At 39.1% G+C, this 13,291-nt stretch overlaps 1 protein-coding gene across 1 annotated transcript in view; it reads right to left on the bottom strand.

Moving 5' to 3' along the window:
* agps (alkylglycerone phosphate synthase) overlaps positions 1-13,291 on the bottom strand; it is a 136,311-nt gene that overhangs the window by 82,725 nt on the left and 40,295 nt on the right. Inside the window, 5 exon segments of the mRNA NM_001126829.1 lie at positions 2,323-2,403; positions 7,216-7,295; positions 9,273-9,344; positions 10,715-10,789; positions 12,668-12,788. Coding sequence (NP_001120301.1) covers positions 2,323-2,403; positions 7,216-7,295; positions 9,273-9,344; positions 10,715-10,789; positions 12,668-12,788 — 429 coding nt within the window.

The raw sequence follows: 13,291 nt of genomic DNA, 5'->3' as shown, positions 1-13,291 counted from the left end.
ATCAGAGGCAGGCCATGGGCTGGAATTGAGGTGGTACAGGGGCGAAGGATTAGATTTTACAAATTCGCAATACTGGCTTCAGCTGGTATTTTACCGGATAAGTCAGTAATATACTGGGCAGGTGCCTCAAATACCCACTGGTCAAGGCAGGTACTGCATATAGAGCTCCCCTGCTCCATTGCAATGTACCCCATGAACCAAAGTAGGAGCAACCAACTCATTGGTGCAAATCACTACTACGAGTACAAGTGATTGCTGGATAGGCAGAAATAATTTATATATGCAAAAAAGTATATACACTTCTTTGGTCTTACTGCCCAGTTTCATACTACAGAGACTTTTAAAGAAAAAAAAAACATACACAAACATAAGTAGATATGATGAACCCAAGTAAATCAGATGTTAGCAATTGGGTGCATCTAGGTCAATGAGATACTCATGAATACACAACAACATTCACTTCTTTTACAAAATGGCCATGCACTAACAAAGTGATCTATTACAGGGAACATGCTGTAAACCTATTACAATATAAAAGGATATTACTAAGAAGTTCCTGGGATAGCAAAGGGATAGGGCCTGAGGCTGAATGATTTTATGTGGGTCATGGAGCTGTGAGGTGACTTCTAATATCCTTATAAATTACAGCAGGGGGTACATTATCCACTATAACGTATGTTACTATATTGGAAAGAATAATTAAAATATACTGTTATGCCCAGCTGTGCAAGCATTTCCACACTGTCTCCCACTGTGTAACCATCCTGAGGCTAACAAACCCATTCCCTGCAAGTCTCGTGTCCTGCAGTTAGCTGCCATTACCCACCCAAAATGCCCTGCTTCCAGATCCCATAATGGCATACCCCTGAGAAAGTGTAGAGTTGTTTTATTTTTTATTGCTATTGAAAGCAATGTCTGTCTGTCTGTCCCTTTCTATCCTATGACCTTCTGAAATGTTGCTAGCAGAAGCCAGCTGAGAAACAGCCCTGTAAAGCAGTGCAGAAAAGGACAGTAAAATACTGCCTCTAAATGCTATTACATTGGCTAATGTATGTACAACAAAGTTGCTTAAAGTAACATTTCCTTTCATTAGGAAAAATTCTATCTTTGGGTTTACATGCACTTTAATCTACATCCAAACTTTTAATATAGATATACAGGATGTTCATGCATTTTCTTCTTACAGTTCAGATTCTATATCATACAGTCATTCCCAAGTGGAAAATAATGGGGCATTAAAGTAATTACGGATTTCTACATTTTATTTGGGCTGAATTTCCACTGTTAAATAAAAAACAGATTCGCAAGCCTGATTAATTTTTTCTTTATCCATTAACCATAAAATTCAGGAATGGAACGTATTAATGGTGCACGCAAAGGTGTAAAACATTTATGGGGAAAAACAATATCTTTTGGGCGTGTTCTATTTATATAGCTCCCTTTACAAAAATAATAGCTGCATATATATATATGTGTGTTTTAGCAAAGGTTTATGCTTGATATTTCAGGGCTTCTAACCCTTTGGCATGTACTTATTTTTATACCTATTGTTAAGACCCAGAGAGAATACAATTAAATGCTACTACGTTCCTAGGATATGAGCCTTTGGAGAATGCAGATTTTGTGAGTTGTTCAATTGAAAGTCCTGGCGGCCAATTACATGTAAATATAATTGCTGATTAAAATTTAGGCTCTCTCGTTACGAACAGAACACTGCACCATTTTATTGGTTAATGGCAATAAATATAAATGAATAATAACATGGTTGATTGAAACTGACTGGTGTAAGAGGCAGATATTTTATTTGAAAGCACAGGCTAAATGCATTAAGTAGTCCCCAACCACCCCATAAGAGTGGCCTGTGAATTAATAGAGGAGCCCTGCAGCTTGGGCCCTAACTCTGAGCTCTGCCACTGTCAGTTACCTCTAGAGGGTGATATCTCTAGCCCAATACTGGGGATACTAAACCTACAGCCCTCCAGATTCTGTTGAACAACAACTCCACAGCACTCGCTGGCAAAGCTGGTCAAAGCTGGCTGAAGATGCTGAAGCTGTAGTTAAAGAAGAGCCAGGAAGCAGAAATGTGAGGCTGAATGTGAGGATAGGCATAACAACACATGAATTCCTAGATAGCTCACACAAGCACACAGAATCCCATCATGGTGCATATTACATCCTCTATGGGATTTGTAATCCAATATATACCACTTGGGGTTTAAAGGAGAGAACACAATCTATAAGGACGTTTTAATCCCAGTTCAGATCAGATAGTAACAAATGAGCGGATGAAGGGCACAGTATTTACCAGCATATATCACATACCTGTCTCTCCAGATCCTGACCAGTTATTCCTGCTTCTATATGAGCTGTTAAATTATTTTCATCAATCCACAGTATTCTGCTCTGTTGGGAGAAACAAGTATATATTATTTATATATATATATATATATATATATATATATATATATATATATATTGGACTAGAAATTATAATGACAAATATTCAATTCATTTAACAAATGTATAACTAAATTAAATAAGCACCATCTTTTCTGTCTCAAAACAATCAAAAACAATGAGTTTACATTCAATTGCAAGTAAAGTATATGGAAAGGTAAAAATCAATGGAGGGTGTCAAGTTGTTAGGCACCCCCAGTGATTCTTGTCACTTACCTGCTACCCACGGGTTGGCTCCTCTTCAGGATCCATGTGTAGTACAGAAATCTCAGGGAAAGCACTGTACTGCATATGGGCAAGGCTAGAAAAATATGCCAGTGCAGTGTTCAAACACAGTACCCTGCACTCGTGCCTTTATTTTTAAGAAATGCCAACTTCGGGGAATCAGGTAAGCAACTAAAATCACTGTGGTAGACCAAGTATGGGGTCTTTAATATGGAATGATTGGGCTTAGGGGTTTTCCAGAATCAGGGTCCATCTGTGATATATTATATTATATTATATATTATATATATATATATATATATATATATTATATATATATATATATATATATATATATATATATATATATATATATAATATGCAGCAGAAGCCAGCACTCACGTGTAAAGTTGATAAGTGTGCCTGGGTGCAGTCCCAACAAAATGTTTGCAGATGCTTGGAGAAAGGTACCGCTCACACAGGTCTTAGGATCAATTTTGAAATTTTATTGTAGAGGCAAGGGAACTGACGTTTCGGCTGCAACACCAGCCTTTGTCATATATATATATATATATATATATATATATATATATATATATATATATATATTATATATATATATATATATATATATATATATACACACACACACACACACACACAAACACACACATACCAGTGGCAACATGTATTCTCCCAGTCTCCCCAAGAGCCAGAACATTAACTAACCCAAACTTGATCCCCCCAGTATACCAACTGCTTTACTGACTCAAGATCATATTAAAGCAAAAGTTCCACTGCGGGCAATATTGAATATTCATTAAAGCGGTAGTCCACCTTTAAATTAACTTTTAGTATGCTGTAGAGACTGCAGTTTGAAAGAGGAACAAGAATATGATTAGAGGAGGGCCTAAATAGATGAAATGAATAAAAAGTAAAAATAACAATAAAATTGAAGCTTAGAGGAACAGTTTTTGGCCAGTCCAGCTGGAAAGTTGCTGAGAATAGACCATTCTATAACATACTAAAATTTAACTGAAAGGTGACCCACACCTTTGAACATTTAGTTTAAAATAACTCACTTCTGTTATAAGATCTAAGGCTTAAAGGCCAAGACACTATAAAACCCTAGAATGGCTCCAGTGGGTGTGACTTATTACATTTATGTGGGTGGGGTTAGAACTGATCAGCAGTCAGAGCATCGGAATATTCCCAGGGCATGATGGACCAAGCACAGGAAACAGTCACAATGGATATTTTATTAGAGACATCTGCACAATACAGAAACAGAAACCAAATAACTACAAAAAAATCCCACCAAACACTAATATTGCTAATAATATACTTCTATGATCAGAGCGACACAGCTGGCTCTCAATCTCAGGGTCCCGGTGCCGGTGTAGTCTCTGTGGGTACCTGACCTACAACTAAATAGGTGAGCAGAGACATATGGGGAAAGCCTAGGACATCAGCATTGTCCTTCACTTCCCACCAGCATATACCTGGAATAAAACGTGTGTGGAAATTAAATGAATGAAGCATTTACCCTTCACATTCCACAATTCCCACCATTTCTACCTCCTCCAGGTTTCATAGTGTTTGATGAGAGGTAAAAGCATAGGGGGGGTTTCAATCAGTCTTCTGTGATGGATTATAAAACAGAACTTGTTTCCCTCACTAGTTTTTTCACGTGCAAATAATGTCTGTTTTTACTTTCTTAGGCGAAGCGGATTACTCACATCTGCACCGTAAAGAACAGCAGACCCTTGATATAGCTGCCAAAACACCAGCAATGTGTGGGTTAATGATCACACAAGACAATTAGTACCTCATTTTTGCACTGGAGCAGTTCAGCGCCAATGATCGGCTGGAACCCACGGGTTAGGTGGCCTTTCGATAACAAGCCCAAGTTATCATGTGTTAATTCTAGGAGGGTATGAGATGGAATAACTATAAAGCATTTGGGGATTATTAGAGGATGTATGAACATGTTCCAAAAAGCACACGTTGCTCTCGGATCACTGGAAATTTGAAATGTGATTTTCTGCAATCCAGTATAACTCATTCAAATAAAGGGCTGGTGGGCTACACACACTACACAAGTGGCCATTAACACATCTGGCATGGCTTCAAAGCGCTGTGGACGATTTCATATTTTATAGACCAACCAGTGCTGCTGGTTATGCTCAAAGCGCTGCAATTACATTGACAATATTGGTTGTTGTTTTGTGCAATGATTGCAATTCAGCATTCGTACACCCCATCCAAAAAAGCAAACCAATGCTTACAGAACAGTTACTTCACCATACAAAATGCCATTTAATTATTCTACAGCATTAAGAGGGATCATTCACCTTTAAATTAAATTAAGAAATTTGCTACTGGTTTTTATTTTTTATGGTTTTTCAATTATTTAGCTTTTTGTTCTGCAGCTCTCCAGTTTGGAATTTCAGCAGCTATGTGGTTGCTAGGGCCTTGTTTACCTTAGCGACCAGGCAGTGGTTTGAATGAGAGGCTGGAATACGAATAGAAGAGGGAAGGATAAAGAATAAAAGCAATAATTATAATAAAATTGTATCCTCATATAGCAATACTTTTTTTGGCTGCTGGGGTCAGCGACCCCCATTTGAAATTTGAAAAGATGTAGAAGAAAAAGACAATAAAGACCAATTGCAAAGTTTCTAGGAATTTGACATTCTATTACATACTCTGTTTACATAGCAAATAATTCACTCTGCCATTTTAAATGTTATTCTTGAACCAACAAATGTATTTTTAGCTGTAATATTGGTGTGTAGGCGCCATCTCAGTGCATTGTGCCTGAGTCTGAGCTTTTAGAAGGAGCCAGGGTTACACATTGGAACTGCTTTCAGGTAACCTATAGTTTCTCCTACTCCCATGTAACTGGAGGAGTCCCAAGCCGGACTTGGATTTCTTACTTTTGATTGCTATTCCGATATCTACTGGGAGCTGCTATCTTGCTCCCTTCCCATTGTTCTACTGATCAGCTGCTGGGGAAAAAGGAAGGAGGGTTATATCACTCCAACTTGCAGTTCAGCAGTAAAGTGTGACTGAAGTTTAGCAGAGCACAGGTCACATGGTTGTGGCACCCTGGGAAATGAAGAATATGGCTAGCCCCATGAGTTATTTCAAAATTTAAAAAATGGATTTCAACAGAGGATTCTGCTGGAGAAGCTCTATTAACTGATATGTTTTGAAAAAAAAAACATGTTTTCCCATGACAGTGTTCTTTTAAAGGTGAAACACCCCTTTAAAGTTAGAATGAATAACTGGAGATCTGCAAGGCAACAGAGCCTGGGAGATAATTCAAGTAGGCAATACACAGACTGACTGATTACACTCTCTTAACTGATCAGCCCATATGTTTATCGGACAGAACACATATGAAGAGCCACACATGGTATGGACGCATTTCTACTGCTCTGATTGGGCAAATGGCATGTAGCCGTGAGGATGCGATTTTCAATTCTGCCGGATCTCTGAATCGACCAATATCCATAGTATATGCATATTGGTTGCATGGATACCAATGGGCTTTCTATCAATTATCTATTCTTAAACTGTCCACATACAAACCAGTGCAATAACAAATCAATAAGCATAACCCTGGTCAGTATGGATCCACCATAATACATTATTTCGATCTATAACCCATTATTCTGATCTGGATATTTCTGGAATGAGGATCTCACAGGCCATGCTTTAAAATCTGTTCAGTCAATAACTGTGTCAACCTGCAGGGACCTCAATTGATAAAAGCATATGTCCAATTGGTAAAATAAATTGATGTCTTTATAGTCTTCTATGTTTATGATCAATATGAGAATGCCTGGATACGTGACCAAACATTCAGAAGTGCCCCTTAAATAGTAAAACAACACAAAAGCAACATTTCAGTGAGACACTGAGATTATTGTCCATGTGTCAATTTGGGGGAATTTTGTTTTGGGTTTTTTTTTCCAAAGAAAATTTAAGATGACAAAATACAGAGCATTACCATGTATTGTTCTTTTTTTAGAGGGGTAGTTCACCTTTAAATTAACTTTTAGTACGATTTAGACGGATATTCTAAGACAATTTGCAACTAGTCTTCATTTTTGGTTTTTCAGTTATTTAGCTTTTTGTTCTGCAGCTCTCCAGTTAGCAGTTATGTGGTTGCTAGGGTCTTATTTTACCTAGCAACCAGGCAGTGGTTTGAACAAGAGACGGTAATTTGAATAAGAGAGTTACAATAAAAAAATAAAATAAAATTGTAGCCTCAAAAAGCAAGAGTTTTTGGCTGTTTTAGTCAGTAATTCACATTAGAAGGTTGAAAATAGGCAGAAGAATAAAGAAACTATTTCATAAACTATAATAAAAAACAATTGTAAAGTTGCTAGGACCAGGCCATTCTATAACATACTAAAGGTTAACTTAAAGGTGAACCACCCCTTTAAATGAGGAGGAATACATTGTAAGCATTATTATCTGCTAAAAACACACCAAAGTACAAGGTTTAGGATGCATTTTGGCCAAATGCTAAGATTTAACTACCATTTGTGAGGTATCCAATGAAACGATAACTCTCCTCTCATCTTCAGGGCATTCCAGGGCATTAGATACACTTGTCCCACCTGCAGACACAAGCAAAGGCCATCACAGGTAGTTTAATAAACAAGACAAAATATAACTTAACAGAACTAAAAGAGGCCAAGCTCTATAGTATAACCTATACACTTCAACAGATTACTGCTACAAAGACATACATTGCATCTCAGGAGGTTGATTCGAGCTGTACTACATTAGGTTCATTATAGTACTAATGATTATGCTAATGCTAAATGATGACTGACGATTGGAACAGAAACAGATCTAAACACGACATGCAGCTGCCCAATAATTACATTCTGATCCCATCTGATAGAGATCTTTTAAAGTTCCACTAGCACGTATTTCAGATCTGTTCTCTGCTAATGTTTGGAACTTTCAAGATTAAAAAAAAAATACCCACAAACTGGAGCCACATGTCTAAAATATTTGAAACAGTCTTAAGTGCACAAGACTTATGTCTTGCTATCCACTTAGCACCAATTAGATGGCAACAAATAATACAGACATAAGAATGCTCTACACTCTTTCTCTCTTCTCCTGTCATCCCTTTATCTACCATTTTTCCAGCTTTGCTGCTTCTGCCTTTCATTTGATTTTGCAAGTCTTTATGTCCTATGTGCCTAGGGCACAATGGTGGGGGGCTAGGCACATTCCTCTTCTGTTGCCTGCTAGTCCGGGTCCTTGTCCCCCCCATGCCTAGACGATTTTTCTGGTATTTAAAGACAAACATCTGGGTAGTTGCTACTGGTTGCTAGACCCAGGGCAAGCTTTGCTCCTGTTAATACATTATACCCCATGGGTTGCTGGTATGTTGCTTTATCTACAGCAGTGCTGTCCAACTGGCGGCCCTCGACCCCCCTCTGTGTGGCCCCCCACCTGTCTGGCTGCTTTGATGGCTTAACTTTGTGTAAGCTTTAAATGGTATCAGTACTGAGATTAACTGGCCCCCTGCATGGTTATCACCTCACATTCAGGCTGTAAATCCCCCTGTATTGTTTAATCATGTAATCCCCTGTGCTGTTCACACCTTTTAACCTCTGCATTGTTCACCCCCTGTTGTGTTCACACCTCAGGCTCAGTCTGTAATCACCCACATTGTTCACCTCTTCACACCTCAGACATTGTATGTACTGCCTGGCCTGTGTATAGGCAGCACAGGTAGGCAAAGTATGGCACATAGGCAGCATAGGGCAGGGAGGGTATGGCACACACAGGCAGCATAGGGCAGGGAGGGTATGGCACACACAGGCAGCATATGGCAGGGAGGGTATGGCACACACAGGCAGCATAGGGCAGGGAGGGTATGGCACACACAGGCAGCATAGGGCAGGGAGGGTATGGCACACACAGGCAGCATAGGGCAGGGAGGGTATGGCACACACAGGCAGCATAGGGCAGAGTGGGTATGGCACATAGGCAGCATAGGGCAGGGAGCCTATGGCACACACAGACAGCACAGGTCAGGCAGAGTGCTGCCTGTGTGTGCCATACTCTGTCTGCCCTATGCTGCCTGTGGGAGTTTGTTAGCAGTTGGATATAGCCATTAAATGGTCCCTAAGGTGTGTGATTATGTGCTGGGGGTTGCTGTGCTAACCACAGGGGAGGAGGCATATGGATTTAAGGGTGTGACTTAATATGACATAATATAATTCTTTAACATATGAATGATGGTTGATATCCCTGCAGCGACCACTGTGATAAAATGGGTGTGGTTTAAAGTGGGTGGGGTTTAAAATGGGGGAGTGGCCAAAACTGGCTTCCATTATCGGCCCTCCACCATGTATGCGAGAGAAATTCCGGCCCTCGGCACCACAGAAGTTGGACAGCACTAATCTACAGCATTGGAATTTGTTCAATAAACATACATAGCCCTAACAAAGTTATTATATCTGTTGTCCTACCGCAAACAGGGCACAACTTGTTTGCATTACTATGGAAGTATGATTTGATCATATTAACTATGTTAATGTATTACATTAATAATAAAACTTGGCACCTACCTCCAAATGGAATGAGACAAACATCATGTTTACAGGATAGATCCACTATTTTCACAACATCTTCGTGACAGGCTGAAAACAGAAATAAAGAAAACGTTTTTGTTTTTTTTATTTTGAGAATTAGTCAGATTAAGGCACACAGATATTAGGGGCAGATTATCAAAATGTGAGATTAGGGCTCACCACTGAAAAATGTATCCACTTTCTATTAATTTTCTATGGGATTTTTAGAAGCCTGTTTATCAATGGCTGAAATTTAGAGTACACTTTGATGAATACGATTCTAAAAATCCTTCGGAGGATTTTATACTACCCCAACTTGTCCAGGAGCTCATATGACCATATAGTGCCAATGCAAATGCCATAATGTTGAAGTTCTTCAACATTATGGAAGGAGAAATAAAGTGGACAACATGGTTATAGAATATTTTGGTAGCACTCTGGGCTGGCATGGCTTAAATACAGTTTGCCCCCTTTTTACTGTAGCAGTTCTCTATGCTCTTCCTTCCAAATGTTTAATTTGGACTTAAGGAATTGGTTGTTTTAAGCGTAACAGCATTTAACAGCAACATGATTAGCTAAGCTAATATTTAACAGGCTTTATTCTGTTTAATTAATGTACAATGACTAATTTGACCATTTTGGATGGGCCTTGAGCTATTTGTGAAGTTAACCTAGTGCAATTAAATAGCTATAGTGATAATGGCATGTTTAATAATATTTAACCATTACTGTTTTGTACTCTGAAATTACTACACTGCTAATTGCTACTTTGAGATACAATAATGCTTAATTGGTGCTGCCTAATCACTTAAGGAAACATGGCTACCTAACAGTCCATTTCACACGGACAGCAGAAATCACCTTCTACACAGAACAAAGCAAACTGTTAGTCTAACAAGGATCCTAATTATTTTCTTTTTAGCAAGGGGTTCAATTATAAAAGCGCTGGTAAGAGGATGTTTTCAGCTTGAGTGAAACATACACAATAGGCAATGTGGCACAGGAAACTGAGTGTGAAGGGGGCCCTCTATCTTATATAATATTTCAAAGGGAAAGAAAAAGGGACTAAAGGTTATGGAACAGAGTAGATTATATATATAGCTAAAGGGTAAAGATAAGGCCACAACTTTATCAACTTCCAAAGCCCCTATTGTGCTACATTCACCTTAGAAAATGCAAAAATATGGAATGAACTAGAAGCAAAGGGGCAAGGGCAATACACCTAGTAATAATGAGACTTTCCCCCTGCTTGCTCATAACCTGTACAGAGAATCTGACCATTATGGGTAGAGGTGGTTAATACCATTCCAGCAGTTGCAAGCAGATGACACCTAAAGTCTGCCAACTTTTGTTGTTGTGTTGTTTCAAAAAATATCTGTACATCCATGTGTCTTAGACTGCATGTACTTAACTCCATGAAAAATTAAAATCGCACTTACTTGGCCACACAACAATGTCGGGAATCCTCTTAAACATTCCTTCCCTGAGAGTAAATATTTCATGTAGGCAATGACCTATTAAAGAAAAAGCATTAATACATTCACACTTAAAGCTGACAACACCTTTCCCAGTCCACCGACAGGTAATATTCAAATGGAGCACTGTCAATGCTAAAGTAGGGTTACACACTTAAAAGAACCCATACTACTATACAATAGGTGCCTTCCCACCAGCATACACTGCCAATCAGAAAGACATACATGGACTTATGTTATATCTGGAACAAAGTTTGCTACACTTATCACCTATAGCAACCAATCAGCAGGTAGCATTTACTGATCACCTGTTTAAAGGCAAGCAACTTATTGGTTGCTATGAGTTACTGCTCCGGGGCAAACATTGTGCCTTTTATTACATAACAAATATGGCTGGCCAGCAGGGGCGGGCAAAGCCAACCGGGTGCCTTAGGCAACCCGGTCGGCCACCTCACAACCCCCCTCACCGCGCTTTTGGCTGATTGGTCATTTTTTGGTGATGGGTCATTGCCCCCACCGCTAATGACAAGCGGCGGGGGCAGTGACAAAGAAGGAGGACAAGGGGTCGGCTGGAGAGGCTCCTGTCTGGTGCCCTCTAATCATTGCGCCCTAGGCAGCTGCCTCTTCTGCCTACCCCTAGTTCCGGCCATGCTGGCCAGCTACCACCCTTTAACACTCTCTGTGATCTAGTTACATGCTAGCCATCTACTTTCCCTCCATTACAAGGCAATTCTGCTCCTTCGAACCTTACCTAGCTCTATGAACTTGCCAGCCTATTCCCCTAGCTCTATGAACTTGCCAGTCTATTCCCCTAGCTCTATGAACTTGCCAGTCTATTCCCCTAGCTCTATGAACTTGCCAGTCTATTCCCTTAGATCTATTAACTTGCCAGTCTATTTCCTTAATATGACACTTGCTCCTTACCTCCCATCACCACTCCTCCCGAACCTACATGCCAGCATACTTCTTCACACCACCCCTTCCATTAGCATGCCAGGTTTGTCACCTTTTCTGACCCTCTGGATAAGTCACCCTTCCTCCCACCCTGTTCCATTTCTCAGGACAACCCATTAGGGTTTAAGATTAAGAGAAGGCGAGTGTATTATATAGAGAAAAGGCTGGAGAGCAAAGAAGTGTTGATGAAAATCTTCACCAACCTACAGGACACTGGACTAGTAACATCTGACTTTCTGGGCTATCTTGTCACCAATATGTTGGTAGCCTTGAGTAGTAACAATCTCACTTTACTTAAATGGAAACTTGAACTTAAAAGTGAAACTTGTTGAGTGCTTATGGCTGCGAGTGCTTATGGCTCTATTTACACAGGCCTTTCGGATTATTTAGTTTTTACCTTTCCTTCTCCTTTAAAAATCATGAAAAGGCTGCATATCGCTTAATTGATGTATAATTCAAAGTTGATTAAAATTATGTTTACTTTTTAAAAAGCTTAAGTTGTGTTTGGGTGGAGTTTATACAAGAGAGGAATTCTGGTATAAACATCAAACTGAAGAAGTCGTCACTGAAATTTTATACTGAATTATGTTAGTCTGTAAAGATTCAAGCCAATACAGCATTATTACAAGTCACAGACAAGAATTTACTGTGTTTCCATACAATTAGGCTTCTTTAAATTACTGAGGCTACTTGTTATAGTCAGTTTGGAACATCTTAAGATCTGTTATTCTTGTGCAGTGAGTAGTACAATAAAAAACAAATTACAACAATTTTGGCCTTCTATCATCATCCATAAAATGGTGGGGCAGAAAACTAGGCAAGGTCTAAAATTACTCATGCAATTAAGTTTTAATTTTGAAGAATATTTCTAAAAAGCCAAATAAAAGCTTATTTGCTTATGCAAAACCTAGCTTTAGCTATCCATATGTTACACGGATGTGCATTTAGATGTCCCGTTCTTACCATGTGCTCGGAAAATTCGATCTTCAGCATCCTGGGAATATGAAATGCCTATGGCTTTAACGTCCTGGAGGAATCCTTCATTTACAAGTGCTGGTGGGGCATCGCTTACATTTAAAGATGCCTAATCAAGAAACATTGGGAAGTTAAAAGGAGAAGCGAGGCATGCAATTTTCTGCCAGTAATTGGAAACTAAGGACTTTAAAGAGCAGTTGAATATAACGTCTGAGCGGCATGGTAGGCTTCCAAGAACAGATCGATACTCTTCTAATGGCGTGATATTACTCATAGTGGTAGGACACCATGGAAAGCTAACACATCACAATCTGGCTGAAGTATATGAATGTATCAAAACTTAGTGGAGCAAAGCACATTAAAATATCAATACATTCCTACAAAAAATAATGCTAAAGATTATACGTTTTGACACTCAGCCTTCATAGCTCAATGAGACGCAATCAGTGTTTTCCACTCTACTTGCAGGAAGAGTAATTAGTATTTCATACATGCTGAGGACTAAAGGGAATTACATCTCTTATGCTAATCCTTGGTTTTGCAGGCTTTTTGTTAAACTGTCACAGGTTAAATTATGGGCTACTTTGCCCAGTACTTCCAAGTGAAATATAT

Source organism: Xenopus tropicalis, chromosome 9, assembly GCF_000004195.4.
Source record: "Xenopus tropicalis strain Nigerian chromosome 9, UCB_Xtro_10.0, whole genome shotgun sequence".
Classification (NCBI taxonomy): Eukaryota; Metazoa; Chordata; class Amphibia; order Anura; family Pipidae; genus Xenopus; species Xenopus tropicalis.
The sequence above is the reverse complement of the archived record's forward strand: the minus strand, read 5'-3'. Positions and strand labels throughout refer to the sequence as shown.